The sequence below is a fragment of the Pyrgilauda ruficollis genome, unplaced genomic scaffold (assembly GCF_017590135.1).
Source record: "Pyrgilauda ruficollis isolate IOZ18807 unplaced genomic scaffold, ASM1759013v1 scaffold25, whole genome shotgun sequence".
Classification (NCBI taxonomy): domain Eukaryota; kingdom Metazoa; phylum Chordata; class Aves; order Passeriformes; family Passeridae; genus Pyrgilauda; species Pyrgilauda ruficollis.
The window spans coordinates 493,059-516,304 of NW_024523822.1; the positions used below are offsets into that span (position 1 = coordinate 493,059).

The following is a 23,246-nucleotide window of genomic DNA, read 5'->3' on the forward strand; positions in this document are numbered from 1 at the left end:
ACAAGGTCTGTGACTCTGTATTTTTCTTAATATATTTGCTTATTGTCCATAAAACAGCAATCTGAGTAAAAAAAATCTGCTCAGAAAAAAAGAAATTAAGAAAAAATGTCTACTGTAGCCTTTCAGATTAAATTTTAACACCAATATAGGCTTTATGTCAAAGGAATATTTAGAAGTCTTAGACATTTGTTTGGTGGCAGTGAAAAGAATGGGATTGAAAGAACTGTAATTAAGAAGGTGACGGAGGGCAAAAGAAGAGTTGAGGATGAAGATTAAAAAAACCCAACATATTTTCACTGGCAAGGATAGCCTAGAGCTTGAAGTCAGGCAAACAGAGTGTATGACTACAGCAGGATGCTTTGCCTTCAAAGAATCATCTGTGAATAATAAAAACAAGCTAGTCTACATGACATACACACCAAATTTACTGACAAGATCTCCAAGTTCACTGAAGCAATGATAGATGCACAAATGCACGTGCAATACCAGAATCACTCAAAATGTCCTGTGGTTGTGTTGCTTTGTGGAAAGGAAAGCCAAGAGATTATGAAAGGAAGAAATCTTACACGTTGGATGCTTGCCCAAATAAAGTAGCTATACTGGGTCTCGTTTTAATGGTTTTCTGGCAGGCCATGCGTATCCTTGGACAGTGACAAATACTTTCTCAAAAGGACTGCTATGATTACTCTTCCTTCAAACAGCTAGCCACCATCATTCCTTCCTGAACATGTGTTTCTCTTATTGCACTTAGGTATCCAAATCTTTTCTTTATTTCAAATATGAAAATTTTCTGCTTAATATAAAGACAAGCTCTTAAATTGCACTGAAATTCCTCATCTGAAGAAAAACCATGCTTGTACAGGTTCTTGGACTCATCTACCAGGGCAGTAGCAAAAACAACAAGTAATGTAGAAAGGATGCTCAGAGGACCTATGCCATCGGTTTGAGAAGCAGGGATTTCTTCTTTCCTTGGAATAAGGTCTATTTCCTTCTTACAGAAGTAGACTAGAAAAGAAACTCATGTACAGCACATACTGCTTCAGCAAACATTTCAACTTTTGCATTCTAGCAGAAGATGGATTTTTCTTTTACACTGAATATATTTCCCACTAGCTTTACTTTAACTCTGAAAATTTTGAAGTAACAGTAATTTGATGTACTACATAGTAGAAAAGTGAAAGTGAATGTAGCCTAAAAGACAAAAATGCATCTAAAGACTACAAACATCTTTTTTCTAGAAGATCTAAATACATAAGAAACATCAAATTGTTTACTTCTTTAAATTCTATCATGGAAAAACTGTAATGGAAGAACAACTTTTAAAAAAGAAAAACCTAACAAATCAGTAATTAGAAAGCATTAGCAACACAATGTGTAAGAGGCTTCAACCTCCCTCCTTTTCTTCATCAGTTAGAAGAAAATGTGCAGATATCACACTTACTCTCATGCTTTCACATTATAAGGACTAATACAGAACAATTTTTTGTAAATTATTTTTAAATAACAGTTGTGAGTACTGAGTCAAGACATAGTGAGCGGGAATAAAATACACTTAAGTAGCTTCACTAGCTGAAGAGTCGCCACTGGTCATACTTACTTTTGAAAGGTGATGTTCAGATGAAAATCCCAAGCCATAGACTGTATTCGCCCTGCTGTCTGCCCACTGGCCAAACTTCTGGGATGTTTTAGTAAATGTCATGTTGGGGGTGATGGTGCTGTTTATTATTGCCTGAAAAAGGTAATAACTGTAAAAAATGGGCTTCGTGGTTTTTATTTTTTTCTAAAGACAACTCATAATTGAAAATGCCAATATTGTAAGCAATTATCTGAATACACTGAATGAAACACACGCTGGGAGCTAGGAAACAGTTTTCCAATTCAATGCCAGCTAGAATTGCAAAGGCATATTTTTGCATACATTGTAAGGAGGAAACAGCTGGGGAGGGGAGTAGGCTTCAATTCGCAATTGCAAGCAGTCCTTTAAAGTTTCTACATATAAAGCCTATCAAAGTTCTTTTTTGTCTCACACTTGTATTTCTTTTTCCCTTAAGGCAGTGCCTCCCAAGTTGCCTGTCAATTCCACCGCTGCTCTTCCCCCACCCCTGCTGCAGATGAGATTCTCACTGAAAAACACTTAGTAATACAAAGGAACACATTTTCTTTTTAAATCTCAGTTCTACAAGAGTCTGTTCCCTTTACACACATACAAGCAAAGCTAATGGCAGGGTCATACACCAACTACAGAAGTGGAGATGCTCTTGTTTTAATTTTTCTTCTCTAGTTCTTGTTCTTGCATCTACAGGATGCAAAAAATTATCATCCTCCACCATTTAAGTTCTGATAATACAAACACAAAATGAAATTACTAGGTGATATGCTGGTTCTACTAAAAGCAACTGAAGTTTCACTGTGGATTTCAACAGTATTTCCATGACATTAAAGAGCACATATGTGCAGTGCAAAATGTAGAGACGTGAAGAACATAACACTGTTTTCTCAGGATGGTGACTGATAAACTTTAACATCACAGAGACTAAGTACTGCTCTCCTAAGACCAAGATCCTCTAAAGTCAAAATCAGCCTATACTACTTGAGTGATACGGACTTCTGGATGGATATTGAAATAAGTAGTTATTTAAAGGAGTTTACTGTGCACCCTTTGTTTTTGCTGAGAGATTTGGGTACCATTGGAGCACAGCTACCATCAAATTAATTTTTTCTATGAATTCTACAAGCAAGAATTGAAGGCAAGCCTGAAAAAATTACAGCTGAGGAGCCAGCCAAGCTCACAAACAGCACCCATGTTCATATGGTGATTCTCAGATTAAGTAGTGGAGAGGAGTATTGCAAGAAAGTTCAAAAGAATACATTGCATTGCAACATGTAGAAAGACAAGCAAAGATACTGCAGCACAGATAAATTTAACAAAACTCTTTCCTGGTGACTTTGGCAGCTTCACTATACTCACATTAATGAAGATGAGCAAATCTGAACATAGCCAATTCTTTCTGATAGTCTTTGTCTCTAAATACAAATTTTGCCTACCACTGTGAACAGCTCCTTGAAAATTCTGGAATGCCTGAAAGCTTACATTTGAGTCAAGAAGCCTCATCAGATCAAAGGCAGGATTTGCTGCGTGACCAGAAAATGGAGAACTATCTCCAGCATAGTCTGAAAGACATCCCTCAGATTTTCATATAGAAGCTGCTTAGTGAAGTCACTGAAACACTATTCTCCTTTTTTTAGGCACAAGGTTCAAAGCTCACATAAAGCCATCAGACTCGTACTTGCACAATCACCTCCAACTGACCACCTAGAAAACTGCTGTCTATAGCACACAGGACAAAAGAGAGAATGTGAGACAGGACTTCTCAGAAAAGAGGTGGGTGCTCTGTAACTCTTTTTTACTTGTATGCTTCTTGTCTTCTTTTGCACTGTTAGTGGTTGGAAGCCCACATTTGAAATAACAAGGTGGAAGCCCAGAACAGAGCTGTGCAAGCTCATTTAATGCTCAATCTCACTTCCTGTGGAAACTGTCAACAGTAACATGCTTGAAATTAAATATCCTGGGGACTGTGTAGGACAGATTCTTCCTCCCAAATCAAGCTCTAGCTATGTTGTCTAGTCTGCTTAAGCCCAGGCCCATCCAGTTCTTGATTAATTGAAACTTGCATCACATATTTTAGAGAGTGAATATTATGTCATGGACATAACTTAGTCAATTCAGAAGAGGACTCCAATGCCAGAGAGCTAAGACCTCCAAGCAAAACACAGGTTTAAAGCCTCCACAGCTGCCATTTCCTGCAGTGACAGCAGCATAGCTGGCTGCAGCTTAACCCAGTCAAAACAGAGAAAGGCTTCTGCTGACCACATGACAGGCTCCACCACAGAGAACCTGAACAGGGTGCCTGGTCCAGAAGGGCATAGCTTTTTTGATAGCAGTCTGCATTTAGGCTGGGTTACATTGACTGTCAAATTGCTTTCTTCCAAGAGAAAAAGGCAGAAAGAAAGCTTCAAAAATAATTGTGTTGAGAGAGTGTTGGCTGTGATTCTTCCCTTTATTTTCCAAGAAGGAAAAGTAAAGATGCTTCACTTCAGTAGACAGCATTAGCTCAAAGACTGGGAAGACTACATTCAGATCCCAGTGATTAAAAAAAAAAAAAAAAAAAAAAAAAAGCCCTTTCACTGAATCTACCCGTTTTAAAAGGAAATCAGGGTTTTCCATCTTCTCTAAATTAAAAGCCTTGGTATGCTAAGTCTCTCACATCCAAAACTATGCTTTTAAAAGTGTAATGCTAGAGCATCCTACAAATACAGTCCGGTGTCAGCTACCTCTGGAAAAACTAGATACCAAGCCTTCGTATATTTAGCTTAAAAAAACATTTTTTAAATCAAAATTTATAATTAAGCTTGTCTTGTCCATTCAAATGGGTACTGCTTTAACTGCTCTCCTCTAATCCAGATTTCACTGCATAGTTATCAGTATAACAAGTGTCAAATATTTCATCAACTTTTAAGAATGTTGTTTCCATAAATGAACAAGAAGATCTTAAAAACAGAACAGAGTCAATCTGACAGGAAGACATTTAGCTTTTGAAGAAAACTGATTTAGTTATCTTCAGGCTTTTTGAAATTATAAAATAGCTTTCATGTTTCCCTTTCATATTACTTTAGCGATGAGAAAATAGGGCATGTGTCTGAACTGTTCATTTTACGAGCTGCAAACCTGACAGCTGCAAGATATATAGTTGTGGTCAAATATGATTTTTATCTTGTGCTTAAACTAATGGCAATAATAATTTAAGACACAGAACTTTCTAACTTCTTCAAAGGAAAATCACTGCACACTTGTGTGTACAGGTCTTACTTAAAACATTTATTGAGCATTTTAAAAATTATCACTTTAAACTGAGACAGTGACTAAAATAACAAGATCATCTGCAGTAACACCAATGGAAGACTTGACTGAGTAATAATATATGCAAGGTTCATGGAACCTGCAGACTGGGAAACCACTCTTTTCCAGAGTCTTCTCTTGTTCTAGAATAATATAAAATTTAACTTTGTTTTCCTACCTTGCATCTGTCAAAAAAATTATCAGAGAGTTAACTAGTACAGCAAGAACCACACTATACTTGGTCTCCTTCCTTTTCTCAGAGATGGTGAGACACAAAATGCAAAAGACAGTGGGACACAGACTTCTGCCAGTACTGTTACTGGAGAAACAATGGAAGCTTTGTTCAATCACCCAGGAGAAAGAAGTACTAAAACACATTTTTCCAAGGAACTCTAAAATGAGTATATAATTAATGAGAACTGAAAGCCTTAGCAACAACTGCTCAATGTTGTCATGCCATACTACATAAGAAATCTTATTTTTCAGGCTTTCTTTTGATTCTGGGACTGGAAGGAGAAAAAAAGTCACATAAAAGATATTTACTCAAGAGGTAAGAGAAACTAGATTAAAGTTCTGTGACATTACTTGCATCAAGTTTTCTCTGCAATGGGCAACAGGGCTCCAAATACTGTGCCTGACTGTAAAATATACAGCCTGTACACTGAACACCTTATGGTCCTAGAACACTTTTTGTAGTCAAGATAGAGGGACATACATCATATCTGGTGCAAGATATTTCAAGAGGAGACTAGCTTCAGAAATCATTATACAAAATGCATTAAAAGTAAGTTGAAGTTGTCTCTGTAAGAACTGTCTTGGCTAAATCAAGTTCAAATAAGGAGAAAAAAAAACCACCCTCTCTTTCAAAATTAACCAAAGTCCCCATAAGGGAATTCAGGTTGGAAACTGCAATGCACAATAGGGGAGTGAAGATCATGTCTTTAAATGTCCTTTTGTTTTCAAGAAGATTTAATTACTCTTAGATAATCAGCAGAGAAGTTAAATTATATCCAGGAATACTTTTAACTCTTTGGAAATGCAATATTGTATATAAACAGGCACGATTGAAAAAAGGATGTGGCTTTAAGTAAAAATAAAAAAAGTCTCTGGGAATTATGCTGGAAACCCACTTAAAATTCTTCCATGTGTCCCTCCACTATTCACCTGTGTATGTTTCAGAGCAGTTTGGTGAATGCCTGAAAGAATGGGACTCTCTTAACCATGACTGGGATTCTAGATCTTCATCTAAGACTTAGATTAAAATATTATTAGGATTGCAGCACTCACAGAGTAAATAAAAGCAATGAACTTAATTATCAATGTACCTTGCCATTAGTATTGGATGTGGAGAGAATGCTGCAGCAGACAAAAGAACAACTAAATAGGTGTACAACTACTTGACAATTTAATTCAGCAGGCACTCAGCAGGAGTTGCAGCATCAGGATGAAGGCAGAGGAACCCCAGTGGATGTCAGAATAAGGATTTTGTATATTCTCCAAATCAGTTAAAGCACTACATTTTATAACTGGTACTCTTGATTTCATACATCATCTAGTTCCAATCCCAGTGTCTTTATTCATTAATACTGACTCAAAAGTAATTTTCATTATTTGACAGAACTAATTGAATCATTTCATGAAGACTGGCTGAGAAGGAAAAAAAAACAAAGTAAGACTTAAAGAAGAAAAAAATCTGGTAGGCTCTGATATCAGTCTCAGTCACTTCAAGCAGAGATTTTTGACTATGAGATTGATTCCTATATACTTCTTTGTGATAGAAAAATCTCATTTTACATTTAAAATGGCAATATTCTGGATATTTAAAAAAATACAGGGTAATAATTTTCAGCTTTAAATAAGTAGTCATAAAATCTCCATGAATACTGTCATGCTTTTAAGAGAGTATTTAATTTCGAATCATTGTGAACTGATGCATTTCCAAAAGCTTCAAATTAAAGTCTCTGGAAAGGATCACAACTTTTGATTACAGTCTGTGTATCTTTAATGCCCTTAGTGTAGAGTTTTCTGCTACACCGTTTGCAAAAGTTACTGTTATTATAGCTATGTGGGTAGAAGCAGTCAAGGATTTTCTGCACATCAAATTAATTGCTAAGACATGTTTTACAAGAGGAGCAGCTCAGCACAATATCCTTTCTAGTTAAAATAGAGAAAAAACCCAAACCAAACCAAACAAAAAAAAAAAAAAAAAAAAAAAAAAAAAAAAAAAAAAAAAAAAAACACAAAAAAAACCCTACTAAAACCAAACTGAGTCTAAATAAAAGCTTACCATTTATTAGGTAGGCTTTATTAGGAGACAATCCTCGCTTTCTCTACAGCAAAAAATGGAAGATTACGTAACAAAGGATTTACTAAGTGATTATGGCCACTGAACAGATGTCCTTCATAAAGCTGAAGCTAATTATATTGCTAAATGACTGAGTACAGAAATGAAAACAAGTTATTGTAACCCTATGAGTACTTTTTGTACAATTTTCTGACTTTTTAGCCTTCTCACAGCATTAACCAAGGCACAGGTCACCACTTCAATTCAGCAATAGTTATTGAAGTCAACACAACTACACGGAAAACAGAATTTACAAATAAACACTTAAAACATACGATGAGGCACTGTTACCATTTTAAAAAGTCAGTAATCCGTTGGTCAGATAATAATACAAATATCTGAGAAGAAACACGGAGAACATCAAACTAGAAAATAGTAGCAAAAATGCTTCAGACAACTAGGTTTTCTGAAACATAATTTACCTTTGAGCCATCCAAACTGATTATCCTGTAGACATTTCTTGTGCTGTCATAGAAGTAGGACACAGTAACAGCATGCTTGCTGGTGGGAACCCAGTTCTTCTTAGTGTTTGGGTCAATCTGGAAGACATGAGCTCGGGTGCTGAAGATGGGTTGTTCCCTGAAGGAGAGAGAGAAAAAGTCATGAATCTAATCTGTACCTACTATCACTGCACACAAGCTATCTGCCATTTGTGCCCATTTGGATATACACAAGTTACTCTACACAATAAACCTTGCCTGATGACGTCTGTATGTGCCACTGCATAGAGAAGGTAAGTTTGTTAATACACATATGCAAGCAAAACTCAAGTCTTCCACAGCAAAAATCAGCATCCAGTTGTGGAGTCAGATAAATACCTCTCATATAGATTCAGCACTATCTCATCATCCCCCCCCAGCTCTTCACTGCCCACCTATCCCTTAAAACTAAATGGCATTAATGCATGTGTAATTTCTGTCATTACACTGCACACTACAGAATGTGCATAACTTCAAGTCCACTTCTTCTCGAAAAATCTTCTAATATTCTGATTATTCCCATCAATTTTATGCCACAATCTGGATCTGAACTAGTTGATTCAATGCAATTACTCTAAAACTAACATTAATTAAGCTAGGAACATGTGTTGTGAATCCCTCATTCTTTGGAGCTTTACGTCTGAAGGCGTAAAGGTATTTACCAGCATTAAATAATGTATAAAATACATTTTAAATTGTAAATTGCTTAGCAAATAAAATTATATGAGGCAAAAAACCCCCGTATTATAATTAACAATTTACAACATTTTTCCTCATGACCACTACCAGGACACACAGCATTGCACAGAAATCTAAACACATTTTAATATCACTAAGATACTGGTAAGATGGCCTTCTACAATAGAGTGACTTTATCAGTAGACAAGGGGAGGGCTGTGGATGTCAGGTATCTGCACTTATGTAAAGCCTTTGACACATGCCCTACAACATACTTCTCTCTGGGTTGGAAGAGATGGATTCAATGGATGAACAGTTTGGTGAATAAGGAACTGGTTGGACTATTGCATCTAGAGGGCAGTGACTACTGGCTCAGAGTCCCAATGAACATCAGTTTTGGTATGTTCATCAGTGACAGAGAATGGAACTGACTGCACCCTCTGCAAGTTTACTCCTGACCCCAAGATGAGTGGCACAGTTGATGCACCTGAGGGATGGCATGCTATCCAGAGAGACCTGGACAAACTCTAGGAGAGGGCCCATGGGAATCTGATGAGATTTAACAAGCCCATTGTGCAAGGCGCTGCACCTGGGTCAGAGCAGCCCTGGCACCAGCACAGGCTGGGGATGGACAGATCACAGCAGCCCTGCCCAGAAGGACTTGGGGGTGCTGGTGGCTGAGAGGCTGGACATGACCCAGCCAGGGGCACTCCCAGCCCAGAGAGCCACACGTGTCCTGGGCTGCATCCAGAGCAGTGTGGGCAGCAGGGCCAGGGAGGGGATTCTGCCCCTCTGCTCTGCTCTGCTGAGACCCCACCTGCAGGGCTGCAGCAGCTCTGGGGCCCCAGCACAGGAAGGACACGGACCTGCTGGAGGGAGTCCAGAGGAGGCCACACAGATGGTCAGAGGGACAGAACACCTCTCCTATCAGGAAAGGCTGAGAAAGTTGGAATTGTTCAGCCTGGAGAAGAGGAGGCTCTGGGGAGACCTTACAGCAGCCTCTCAGTACCTAACGGATTATAAGAGCAGTGGGAGAGGGACTTTTTTACCAGGCCATGCAGTGAGAGACAAGGGGTGATGGCTTCAGACTGAAAGAGGGCAGGTTTAGATAAGACATTAGGAGGAAATTCAATACCATGAGGATGGTGAGACATTGGAACAGGCTGCCCAGAGAAGATGCGGCTGTCCCATCCCTGGAAGCACTCAGGGCCAGGCTGGATTGGGCATTGAGCAACCTCGTCTAGTGGAAGGTGTCCCTGCCCATGTAGGCAGGTTGGAATTAGATTATCTTTAATGTCCCTTCCAATTCAAACTATTCTATAATACTGTAGTTGTCAGTTTAAGTTTAGCTACATTTTAATGATAAACTGATTGCTGTATTTTTTAAGGAATGTTGCCATGAAATTCCAAAGATATTAAGTACCACAACTTTAGGTTGCATTTAACTTTTTAGATGTTTTGACTCTCATTTTAAGGGTGTAAATAAACATACCCTTTGACCTGCCCTCACTTTATTTTCAGAGGTATGTTTTTAACACTTTTATTCCCCAAAACAGATTCCCTCAGAATTTTGGGTACCTGTAGTCAAAGGGGTTTAATTTGACCTCACTACAGAGGCCTATGTGTGAACTCAATGAAATATCTCTATTGCTCAGCAGAAGAGCAGCTTTCAGTAGGAGAATTGTATTACTCAGCTGGGAATCAAGATTCCTTGAAGGTCACCAGATTACAGACGTGGTGTTCTCCTATGCTGGGTGCTGGATGAAATGACAGAAGTATGCAGAATAGATCAGAGACAGCAAAACAGACTTTCAGTGAAAGAGGAAGAAGAAGGAAGGGAAGAAAATGGGATCAATGCACATGCTAGTTCTCCACAGAAATGTATCCTCAGCATCAATTCATCTCTTCCTTGTAAATCCCCAAGCTATAGGAGGTTGCACACCTGTTTTCCTGATCTAAATCTCTTGCACACAAATGTTATGCAAAGGTGACTAGCATTTATAGGCCTTTTGTTTAACAGAACAAACTAATTCTTTTTGCTCTTTTGAATATCTACAATTACTTCTTCAATCATACTTAAACTTCAGTTGTCTTCAATATTAGGTCTATTTTATAATTTACCTCCCAGTTAAGCATATGCCAATATCAAGTGATGCGTATTAACATAATGCACCAGCTCTTTAACCCTGGAAAATTAAAGAGCCCATCAAAAAATGAGAAACAATCTTAGAAGCCTACCAACTGTTTTGATGAATATTGACATTGAAAGGAAACTATAAAGGTTCTGACGACATTAATGAAAGATCAAAGAAGAACTGAATCCAAGATGTAGATGTGTGGGTAATGAATATGCATTTGACCAGCACTGATGCTCAGTTCACTCCAGTACATCACATCCCACTATATCACATAACTGGGACTTTCAACACACCACAGGTTAGGATTTTAATATGCAAAAGTTAGTGAGTACTATATGGCTGAAGCGAGTGCCAGTGAAAGTCAACTGTTCAGCCCTGAGATGTTGCTCTCCAGCACTGTAATCACAAAAATTTTCCACAGCACCACCAAAATATCCTCAATTTGTTTGATGAGGTGGCCTGCATGTTCCTGTTGATTGCTCAGGAGTGCTGCTCAAGACAAAGCAGAGCACTTTGCAGGGCAGTGTGGGTCTGGCATAGACAGTGCAGTTAGGTATGGAACAGTATAAATGAAGCTTACCTACACTTCTTTAATCACTTCTGATAAAACTAGAGTTACAGTCTTTTCTTTCCATGCTTAAAGAACAGCTGTACTGAATGACAAGCTGTCTTCACTCTGTGGAAAAAGCATAGCTCCCTTTGTTAAACGAGTTGGATAAATCATGATTTTGCCAGATTATTGGGGTAATTAGGATTTTTTTTCTGACAAAGACACAAAACTTCACATGACTCTAGAATTAGACCACTGTTTTGACACTTGACAATGAACATTCATAAAGATTATTTCTGCAAGCTAATGGAAGTTATGCACTATATATCTACAGGATTAAATGTGTTATAGAACCAGTCACTGATGCACCACTGAAGTCCTTCAAAGCTGCTACACAATTACATCATCTGCACTTTTCTGTAGCAACATATTATATAGAACTACTTAAATTTTAGATTTCCTAAAACACCTGTGAACATGCAACACATAATGTACAAAACATATAAAGTATTTGTAACTTCAGCCTCATCTTCACATAAAGTGAAGTTTTGCTCTTCCATTATCCTCATAAGGACAAGATGCCCTCCTAGTCTGGAAGTTTCAATCAATTCAGCTGAAATAACATTAATTTTAGCAATATTCATTAAATAGGAAGATAGCTTCCTCTTTTGCCTTCCTAGGTGGTCAAACAATGAATATGTTTTTTAAAAATTATAATATATATTTCTATATATAAAAAATAAGTCTTCTACTTTTCACAGGATCACAGGATAAGCTGAGTTGGAAGGGATCCTCAAGGATCATTGAATCCAACTGTTTGCCCTGCATAGCACCATCCCCTCCATATGAAGTTGAGAAAGGAAGAACATCTTTAAAGAAGAAAAATCAATCCTGTAAAAAACCAAACCACCCTACCAGTTTCTTACTCTTCCCTCTCTTCTCTTCTCCTTTCACCTTTCTCTTCTTTTTCTTTCATTATCAGAAGGTACTCGTTAAAGACATTAATAGGAACTAAGGCAAGAACTTCCCACTAATTACAAAGCAAAGTAATTCATTTTTCCAGAAATATACTGATGCTGAACAAAAAGAAAACAAACTAACAAGAATGCCATAGTGACACAGTTTGACTATTAGAAATGTCCACTCAGGCATGTAAAAAGATTAAGGCTCATATCCTGCTGTTCTTAATTGCCTTAGGCTGCAACATTACGGTGGTCAGACAAAGACTAACAAGAAGTGCCAAGTCCTCCTGGACCCAAGAAGCAATGTGATGAGTAAGAAAGCATAAGAAGTAGCACTTTAGCAAGCATGCATAACAGGCTTTTCCATAATCAATACAGAAATTCATTCATTGATATGTGATCAACTTAGGAGATAAACCTGTTTACTAACAGTTAAATGAATAGTTTCCAACCACTCTTTCCATTTTGACACCTTAACACAGCCTTTACCAAAAAAATGCAGACTGCTCAATACAAGAAGTGTTACACTAATCAAAGATTGCATAAAAGAAGCTTAAGTTAGTATAGAAGGTTACAAAGTACTTTCTTTGCTAATTCATAATTAATATATGCTTCATTTAAAAAAAAAATACCTATTCTTTAACGTCTGGTTCTTCTACAGCACTAGTGGTGAAGACCTCTTTTTGCATATTTCTTCCCTCACACTATTGCTTACCATGACTCCAAAATTAACTTGAATGCTATAAAACCTGTAATTTCTGAAGACTGGGATTCTATTGTCTTAGTTACTCTGAAAACAATAATGCAACTGAAAAGAAAGTATGAACCTCTACAACGTTACTTCATGTCCTACTTGCCTCCCCTTATGCAGTGTTGATGATGCTAAAAAACATGTTAAAAATTAGATACAACCCTCCCTTCCTCCTCCATACTCGGCTAAATTGACAGTGTTTTGGCAGAGGAGTTGCTGCACTATGTAGGATGAGGTGCACTTCCCTGTATGGATACAAGACCAGGCCAGGATTGCAGATGAAGACAAAAGAGACATGGGTGGTGACTCTTAAGCAAGAGCTGGAGCAAAGAGCTGCCCAGGCAGAAGCAGACAGCAGACACCAAAATAGGCTAACACTGAGTGACTGTGGCTCATGAGGGAACTGAGTTTTTAAAAAAAAGGAACAACCACAGGCAACGCCTGCCACATGGAAGTTTTAAATTTCTCAGCAGAGGTATTTTCCCCAAACAGTAAGACAAAAAGGGAATGAATAAGCATGTGTGATGGGGATGTTCTTACTCAGCTCAGTTTTGATAGTGAAAATTCCATGAGATTCATGTCCACGTCTATGTCTCCAACATGGATCTTACAAACTCCAGTGCATTATCCAGACTTCCTGGCTTTGATGCACATGGAATCCACATACAAGACTGCTTTCAAAACAAGTCCAACAAAATGTGCCTTGGAGATTTTTTCTTGTTGCAATCAGTGCAAGATTTCATCCACCAGGTTTCATAAAAACAGTTTCAGAGGAAGATAATGCCACATGCAGACAAAAACAGGACAGTATCTCTCTGCTCAAAATGGGAGTGCAACCACACTCCAAGCTGGCTGGAGTGGTGAAGGCTGGACACAAAGTGTGCTGTCCTCATGCCACTACAGCCCTGGACACAGCAGACCCTGCCACATGACAGACAGCATGCTCAGCACACAGTCTCTGGCAGTCCTGAGGACTGCAAACCCCCACAGTAGGCATGTTTTGCAGGTGGTCATTTTGCATACACTGAATTCCAAGCCTCCATAATAGCTGCCATCCAAGGAAATTTCTCCCCAGATTAGACAACATGAACACTGCACATGGTATTTCATGGCATTTGCTGATTTAGAAGAGGATGAAAACCTTCTTGCTTTTTCCAAATGTCAGCATACTAATCTCACAGCTTTTTCCCAGTGTCCTGCTTAAAAATATTCTCCCCTAGCTTGTTTCTGAAGCTGTTAGCAAGCTTTTGTTACTCTAAGCAGCTTGAGAAGAGATTCCTGAAAAGAAATTAGGAGAGTGATTAAAAGTGCAGCTCTAGTCAAAACCAGTTCATAAACTACAGCATCCAAGCACAGTCAGTGTTGTTTAAGGAGTCTAACTCAACATGCTCTGCAAACAGTTCAAAGCAACAGGAAACCACAGAATATTCCATGTTCATAAAATGCTCTGAAGTCTGATAAAAATTGTATACATTTGGGGAAAAGTATTGCGTAACGCTGGCTTCCAATGTGTGGAAACTGTTCTGAAATGTAATCCTTTTCTAGACAGGAAATAACTGACAATACCATCTTGAAGTTAAAATTATGAAGTTGAACAAACACAGAGGACTTGTCTAACGACTACAGCTACAGATTTTGCTTTTTGCCTTACACACAACTTTCATGTACAATGGTCATATACAATAACAACTTTCATATCTCAAAACAAGCTTTGAGATAGCAAAAAAAAGTGGAAGTTACAATCATGTAACCAAATCAAAATCTCTCCCATCCCACCAATGGTTTATCTAGTTCTACACCTACATTCTTAGACCTGTTTTTGCTGTTATGTTTTGGTTTATTTGAAGACAGCAAATGTTTAGAAAGTTGCTACAAAAAAGCTTGTTTTCTGTATACAGTTATCAGTTAATATGCATAACTGCCTATTCACCTATAAAGTCCAAAATACAAGCTTTACAGCTGTGCTCTGTAGCTATGTAACACTGCACAGGCAGTGCCTTCAAGCATTTTCTAAGCTGTTTTGTTTCCATTTAAGAATCAGCTTTTAGTATTAGATTTTTAAGCACTTAGGAGTTAGCATAGCATCACAAATAATAACTGCCATTTTTCAGGGTTTGAGGGGAGAAAAATTATCTAGAGACTTTCACTAAACCTGTTAGGTTAAGTAAAAAATACATTTACCTTAGCCAGAAACATCACTATATACTGTCCATTACATTTACAAGGACCTGAAGTTTTAACCAATTTGTTTCAGCTTGAAGTAGGATATTGCACAGTACTTAAAGAGACATAAGGTATAGGAAGTCAGCAGAAAATAATTTAGTGATTACCAGAAATCTATTATCTTTGAAATGTCAGTGCCTCTATAAAGACTAGTGAAAATCTGTGAGCTATATGGACAAACAGAGGGAAAAGTTGCACTCTATTTACATACCTTAACACCCACATTTTTGAAAAGGAAAAAAAAACTAATAAAAAATCCAAACAACAACCTTGAAACATTTTACTGTGGGCTAAGAAGTATATACAAAATATGTATTTATACAGCTAAATGCAAAGAATATAGTTTTATACAAACCAGGTTAAATTTGATGCCTATGAGCAGACAGAACTCTGCTTAAGTCAGTGATTATGGACTTCCATTAGCAGAAAAACTGTTCACTTGTAATTATTGCATCAGTTAATAGAAGTTTTATATTACACAGCAGGCAAGTCAGGAAACCACATAACTTAAAATATTTCAATTCCTTTTGGTAACACTTTGGCACATCCGCTAAGGTGGATGGCATCTTCAGAAAGGTAACAGAGCGAGTGAAGGGACTGGAGCACAAGTCATATGAGGAGCAGCTGAGGCAGCTGGGGAGATATAGCCTGAAGAAAAAAAGAGACTGAGGGGAGACCTTGTCACTGGCTACCACTATCTCAAAGGAGGTGGTAGCCAGGCCAGGTGGGGGTCAGTCTCTTCTCCTAGGTAAAAAGTGATGGGACGAGAGGAAATAGCCTCAATTTGCACCAGGGGAGGTTTAGAGTATGTATTAAGAAAAAAATTATTTATGGTAAGGGTTATCAAGCAGAGTGCCCAGGGTAGTGGTGGAGTCATCATTTCTGGAAGTGGATATGGCACTTGAGGACATGTTTTAGTGGTAACCATAGTGCTGGTTCTAGGCTAATTATTGGACGTGGTGATCTTACAGGTCTTTTCCAACCTTAACAATCCTATGATGCACAGGTATGCAATCCTATAAAACAGTCTGTTTGGGGAACAAATGGATGACTCTGTATGTGCCAATCTCAACCAAATGCTCAGGAAGCCCACACATGGTACCTTCCAGAGAAGGAAGGGAAAGAAAAGAGCTAGGGGAGTTTCATACAAACAGGCACCATAAAACAACCACTGACAGTGTAAAATGTGTTGCCATCATGTGACATCCCAAGAGTTAGGATTACCATATCCTGGAAGATATAGCTCTTGCTACTGAACAAACATGAAGACAAATGAGAAAGTTTACCTAACCTCATTCCTCTTCCATCTGAGCTTACCATTCGTAAGGGACTCATGAAGGATCTCAGTAAACTTTAGAAGAGTAAAGAGCTGTTTCCACAGCACAGATTTACATTGAGTTGTAGGACAGTACAGGCATTACAGTCTCACAAATTTAGTAACATCAACAGCATGCAAGGTGGCAGAGTTGCAAAGCTGAGGACAAATCAGTGCCCAGTACTTAAAATTAAGGCTTGTATAGTACAACAAAGAAAAATCCCCAAAAAACTTTTAAATTTTTGGTATAATGACCAAAAAATGAACATGGAACTGTTTACACTAAAGATTAATAAAGCTACCCGTATGTTATGTATAGTGCAGTGTTAAACTGATTTTTTTTTTTTATAAAGAAGGAAAATAAACACTGGATTTGCTTTCACTTCTGCAGTTCTCTGGGTTTGTCTTAAATGCCTGTTCTCCAATGGCCCATATGCTGTTATTGTATGCTGCTCAAGTTCAGCAGGTAAGCAACCAGCTGAAGTGTTGCAGGAAACATTCACAGAAATAATTTATCACTGACTGTGAAAGTTACTCCCACAGCTGAATGATAGTCCATCTCTCTAAGGTTTTCCTTTTTTTGTCCTTTCACTCAACCTTGAAAAGCTCATTTTCATAGCAGAAATCAAGGGAGAGTTTTGGGAATCAAATGAGGTACTAAGAAGTGTATTATCAAATACTCAGCTTTATCTTCCTAAAGCTCTCACTTCAGTTTAGTAATTTATTCCAAGAATATAGGTATACATATCTTCATAATTTTTCTAGGTACCTAAGTGATTATTCCTCTAAATTGTGCAAGTAAGTGGACAAAGGTATCTGAATAAATGTTTACCTTAAATTTGTTTTAATTACAAAATTGGATAGAACCAACCATTAGCTTTTAATGACTCAAGAGCAGCTAAACTATGTTAGGTTGAATTTTAGAATAGATATTTATCTACAGTGAAAATACTAAGAAATCATTACACTAAAAAATTGTAATTTCTTCTTGAATTTTGCTCTGTGTGAAAATTCTTGTCAGGAAGCCAAGAGAGGAGTTCTCTCTCTAGAACTAGACAATTAATTTTAAGATGTACAGCTATTTTCCACATCTAGTCACTAAAAGTATTTATCAGACGTAAACAAAAAACCCCCAACTTAATGTCAGGTTCTAGTCTATAAACAAAGAATCCTGAAATAACAGTGTAATGAGATATTTCTGAAAGAAGTCTAGATATTAACATTCCTACAACAGCCCTTACATGCATTAAGCTAAGCTATGCTGCATCTGGAATAAGAAACAAGCAGGCAATGAATGGTCTAAAAATATTCATTTCTCTCCACTCTACAGCAAGGAAATCCAACTTAGCCACACTTGCAACACAAGCAGAAAAGAGAAGAAAGTGGAAAGGAAGAAATACCATGATTCATGCTTGTTAGTAGAATAAGTTTAGAAAGGCCTGAAAGCAATCCACAACCAGGCTTTCTAGTTAGTTCCCCTAGTTCCTTGATACTGTCTGTACAGAGACAATTCTTCCTTTGCAATCTTTATCTAAAATCTCCCTGCAATGGAGTTCTGACAGTCAGACTACTCTTAGAGAACTCATGTAAATATCTTAAGGGAGAATATTAAGTAGTTTAACTGCTTAGCTTGAATTTCTACTGCTATTTCACACAGTACTTTATTACATAGTCATGCAACAATTAAGTTATAGTTTCCTGTCTTCCTGCACCACCAGTTTTCTTGAGCTTAAATGAATAGATGTTTTCTATATTTTTTATTTCTATATATTTTACATTTCTATATTTTTCTACATGGTCCTCAGGAACAATATCTATAGTCTTCAGAACCATTACAAGAGCTACAATTTAAAGGGGGGGAAAAAAAACCAGAAGAGAAAAAATAAAGAAACCCCTTAGACCAGTAGTACAAGCACAGATCTCCAAAATAATAGAAGCAGAGGGAGCAAGAGTACAAAGTTGCTTTGGGATCCGGAGACTCTGCTAGTGAAGCAGGAGTTCGTGTACTGCTTTACAAGCAGGCGCAGCAGCAGTCTCCTTTCCAGGGACATGGAGAAGGATGAGGAAAATGAGGAGGAAGGCTCCAGGTGGAACATAATTTTCAATCTCTGCAACTTCCAGAATGCAAGCCTATTCATGACCTGCATGTTTTCCTTTTCACATTTCACAAACACACTCAAATTAATTTATGGATTCTTGAAGATCTGAAGTTCAGTAGTTTCCTTTGCAAAACAATTTTCAGCTTGTAATAAGGGCTGTTTATGCCACTCACAAGTAACTAATTAGACCAATTGATGCTGACTAAACAAGGTGAGAATTAAGCCAAATTGCATGGGCCACTTAGGTGCTCTTGCTGAGGCAGAGATAGATAGACACAGCACCGTGCAAGGTCTTTGGTGTTAATCATAGTGGTCAGCGGGATGTAAGGGTCATACAACAACACTGGTAGAAATGCCACCCAGAGCAGCAGATTCAGAAGATTGACAGACTGAAACTCCTCACTGTCCTGACATGAAAGCTTAAGACTGTCTGTAAATCAACACCCTCTGTTCTAAAGTTTGGTTAGATCAATTTAGCAGCTGTAATAAAATCCTTCAGCAGCGCTGACAAGTGTCATCATGCACAGGTAGTGCAGTATGAAGGAAGAACAGAGGGATGGCACTAGGACATGAAGCTATGTAAATCATTGAAATAATAAGAGTGGCAATCCCACATCCTCTTAGATTCCATAAAATACAGCAGAGTTCAATAAACAATGTAAACACAGTATTTTCTGATTTGACATTCAGTGTGATTTTGCATGCTCCATCAAGTCTCATCATTGCCTAGACAAGAATTTCTGTTCTGATGGCTGTATTTTACAGCTATGGAGCAAAGTGGCAAAGCTGAAGCTTTTGACAATAGACTGATGAGAATTCTGGAACCTAGAAAATAATAGAAGAAATACAAAATCACAGAATCAAGTCACAATATGTTTCCATTGAGATAAACGGCAATTATATGGTAAACAGTGATACTATTGAAAAATTAGTCTAACTGCTGTTTTTCTAATCATCTTTGACTTTGAGAGACAATGCTAAAATAATACTAGTCATAATTTTGTTATTATTAAGACTAGATGTCTTGGCAATTTGTTAACAGCAGAAAACCCAAGGAATACATATTCTCCTTGTTTATTATTCCACATTTGGAATTTGTCTCAAAGATATGTCTGTACTAAAATGAGGTTTCCTCATTTGGCACCACAGTCTTTACCAACTTCTCTTTGCTTTTTAATAGCTTTAATTCATCTCCTTATTAGCTCTAAACTTCCATTTTGCTTCCCTGTAGACCTTCATATAGAAACAATCACACCTCCTCACCACTTCTCACCCAATCAACCACATCCACTCCATCTTTTTCCACATCTCCAGGTTATTAATTTTGATATGTTTTCTCCATGTGAAAAAACTTTTTCTTTAAGTGGGCCTGGCACTTGTCACGCCTTTCACTTCTAGCTTAAAACCCACAAACAATATATTTGACATTAAGAATTTGTCAGTTAACAGTTTTAAGAGCTTTTGCACTTAACCCTCAAAAATAAACACCCTGAAATAAACCACTGGCACTACCACATGTTGACTACAGACACCGCAAAGCTGAACTCATGCCTCCACCAGCACCAATGGAAGTATCAGAACTGACATAAGAAGGGGCTGAATAGACACGCATTTCATCACCAGCACTTGATCTTCAAACAATTTGCAATCCCAACAAGAGTGCTACAGCTGCATGTTGAGTTTCAAAGGAAAAAAAAAAAAAAATCACTGTTCCACATCAAAAGATGAGAACTGGACCATTTGATTTGTATCAAGGAACTGAATTAGACTCCTAGAAAGGTAAACAAATTAATTTTACGTTCATAAATAACAAATCAATTTGAATCACTCATTGAGCACTACAGGAACTATAAAGACTCTTTAATTAATTTTCAGCATATTATTACCATGCCAGCAACTTTCTCCCTCCCGATAACTTACAGCCGAGTAAACACTATTGAATTTTGGATGCAGTGGTTGAACCTATATTGACCTGTAACTGGGAGTCCCAGGTCTGTTTCCCTGATTGTTCACAGCACACTTATGCCAAACATTCTGAGACATCCAAATATCATTCCTGATAGGTAATGCAGTTTGCTCATTGGATCACTGAAGGTATTCCAAAGATGGTTCCAAATCCTGTCTCTCCTAACGACATGCTTCACACTGTCAGGCAACCTCCCACTGTAATGAGATACAAAATAATGATAAAGGGCAAAATCCATTTTTAAATACACTAGTATGAACACACACCAAGCATGGAGCAAAGAGTCCTCTGCACAGCCCACTACAGTGGCTGATAAGGGAAAAGTCAGACAGGTTTGCATAGTAAGCATCAGTCAGGGAAGCACTTACGCAAAGTGCTGTGCCATGGGGATGAACCTCAACAGGCAGAGAAGGACAGCCACACCTGAACTAGGCTGTTCATTCCACTGATAAGCAGCTCATGAGGGGAGAGCAGTCAATACTGTCTACTTGACTTGGGCAAGGCTTGTGACACCATCACTCGCAACATCCTCATTCACAAATTCAGGAAGTGTGGACTGAATGAGTGGACAGTGAGGCTGATTGAGAACTGGCTGAAAAGCAGATCTCAGGGGATCAAAATCAGTGGCAAAGTTGGAGGCCTGTCCCTAGTGGTGTCCCCCAAGGTTCAACACTGGACTCTAAACGTTTAACTTGCTCATCCTTGACCTATAAAAAGGGGCAGATTTCCCCTCAGCAAATTCAGTTATGATACTATGCTGGGAGGAATGACTGACACCTCCAAATTTTGTGCAAGCCTTCAGAAGGACCCTGACAGGATGGAAAGACAGGTAGAGTAGAACAATCTGAAATTCAGCAAGCGCAAGTGCAGGGTCCTGCACTTGGGGAGGAACAACCCCAGGCACCAGCACAGCCTGGGGCTGACCTGCTGGGGAGCAGCCCTGTGGAGAAGGACCTGGGGGTCCTGGTCCTGTCCATGAGCCAGCAGTGTGTGCTGGTGGCCAAGAATGCCAGTGGTATCCTGGGGACAATAGGAAGAGCTTTGCCACGCAATGGAAGAGCAGGTTATGAAAGGTCATCTGGCCCTGGTACTGCTGAGGCCTCACCTGGAGTGCTCTGTCCAGTTCTGGGCTCCTCACGGCAACGGAAACATGGAGTTCCTCCTCAGCAGAGGCCACAGAGATGATGAGGGGTCTGGAGCATCTCTCTTATGATTGATTGAGAACTGGCTGAAAAGCAGATCTCAGGGGATCAAAATCAGTGGCAAAGTTGGAGGCCTGTCCCTAGTGGTGTCCCCCAAGGTTCAACACTGGACTCTAAACGTTTAACTTGCTCATCCTTGACCTATAAAAAGGGGCAGATTTCCCCTCAGCAAATTCAGTTATGATACTATGCTGGGAGGAATGACTGACACCTCCAAATTTTGTGCAAGCCTTCAGAAGGACCCTGACAGGATGGAAAGACAGGTAGAGTAGAACAATCTGAAATTCAGCAAGCGCAAGTGCAGGGTCCTGCACTTGGGGAGGAACAACCCCAGGCACCAGCACAGCCTGGGGCTGACCTGCTGGGGAGCAGCCCTGTGGAGAAGGACCTGGGGGTCCTGGTCCTGTCCATGAGCCAGCAGTGTGTGCTGGTGGCCAAGAATGCCAGTGGTATCCTGGGGACAATAGGAAGAGCTTTGCCACGCAATGGAAGAGCAGGTTATGAAAGGTCATCTGGCCCTGGTACTGCTGAGGCCTCACCTGGAGTGCTCTGTCCAGTTCTGGGCTCCTCACGGCAACGGAAACATGGAGTTCCTCCTCAGCAGAGGCCACAGAGATGATGAGGGGTCTGGAGCATCTCTCTTATGATGAAAGGCTGAGGGAGCTGGGGCTGTTCAACATCAAGAAGAAACAACTGAGAGGGCATCTCATCAGTGTATACAAGTATTGGAAGGAAGGGTGTCAAGACAATGGACCAGTGGTGGACCATCTTCTCAGAGGTGCCAAGCAATTCAACAAGAGGCAATAGGCAGACACTGATGCACAGGAAGTTCTACCTGGACATGAGGAAAAATTTCTTTACTGTGCAGTGACTGAGCACTGGAACAGATTGCCTAGAGAGGGTGTGGAGTCTCTCTCACTAGATAGAGATATTCAAGAACCGTCCAGATGCAACCCTGCGACATGTGCTCTGGGATGACCCTGCTTGAGCTTGGAGGTTGGACAACATGACCCACTGTGGTCCCTTCCTATTTTTCCCATTCTTTGATTCTGTGAAGATGACAGTTCTGGAAACACAAAACAGCATCAGTACTAGCCGCAGCATAGGTGTTGCTACTGAAATAATGTCAAGAAACATTTTCTCACTGACAGCTCATGCACTTCCTTTGATTGTGCTGGTGGAGGCTGGTAAAGACAAAGTGTTATGTGTTGTACTGGAATTAGATTAACAACCACTCCGCAAACAGCACTTCAAAATTTAGCTTATAATTCTGAAAGGCACTTATGATGACCTTAGTTCTAAACCCAAGATAGCAGGTGGGCGTCAGAGCTTCACTCAGATGAAAATAATTTTTAAAAATCAGGTCTCAGAACACTGCTTAGCATTTTGACAAACTGAGGGAAAAAAAAAAAAAAAAAAAAAAAAAAAAAAAAAAAAAAAAAAAAAACACCATACAGTTTGTGCAGAAGTTTTGGCTCCAATTACCTATTTTAGAGGCCTATATTTACCAGTTCAATAAAAATATTCAGCAACAAATGCATGTTACTACAGTTAAGAAGCATCTAATCAAAAAGCAAGAACTGGTGTTTCTTAAGAGCTAGTTATTTTAGCATGATTTTTTTTTTTTATTAACAATTTTCCG

General features: G+C 38.8%; 1 protein-coding gene across 1 annotated transcript in view; it reads right to left on the minus strand.

Moving 5' to 3' along the window:
- The window catches only part of HOMER1 (homer scaffold protein 1), an 85,306-nt gene that overhangs the window by 53,363 nt on the left and 8,697 nt on the right, over positions 1 to 23,246 (minus strand). The window contains exons 2-3 of the mRNA XM_041470751.1: positions 7,664 to 7,820; positions 1,598 to 1,729 (exon numbers count right to left, since the gene is read on the minus strand). Of these exons, the coding sequence (XP_041326685.1) occupies positions 1,598 to 1,729; positions 7,664 to 7,820 (289 nt within the window). The remainder of the gene's footprint in view (positions 1 to 1,597; positions 1,730 to 7,663; positions 7,821 to 23,246) is intronic.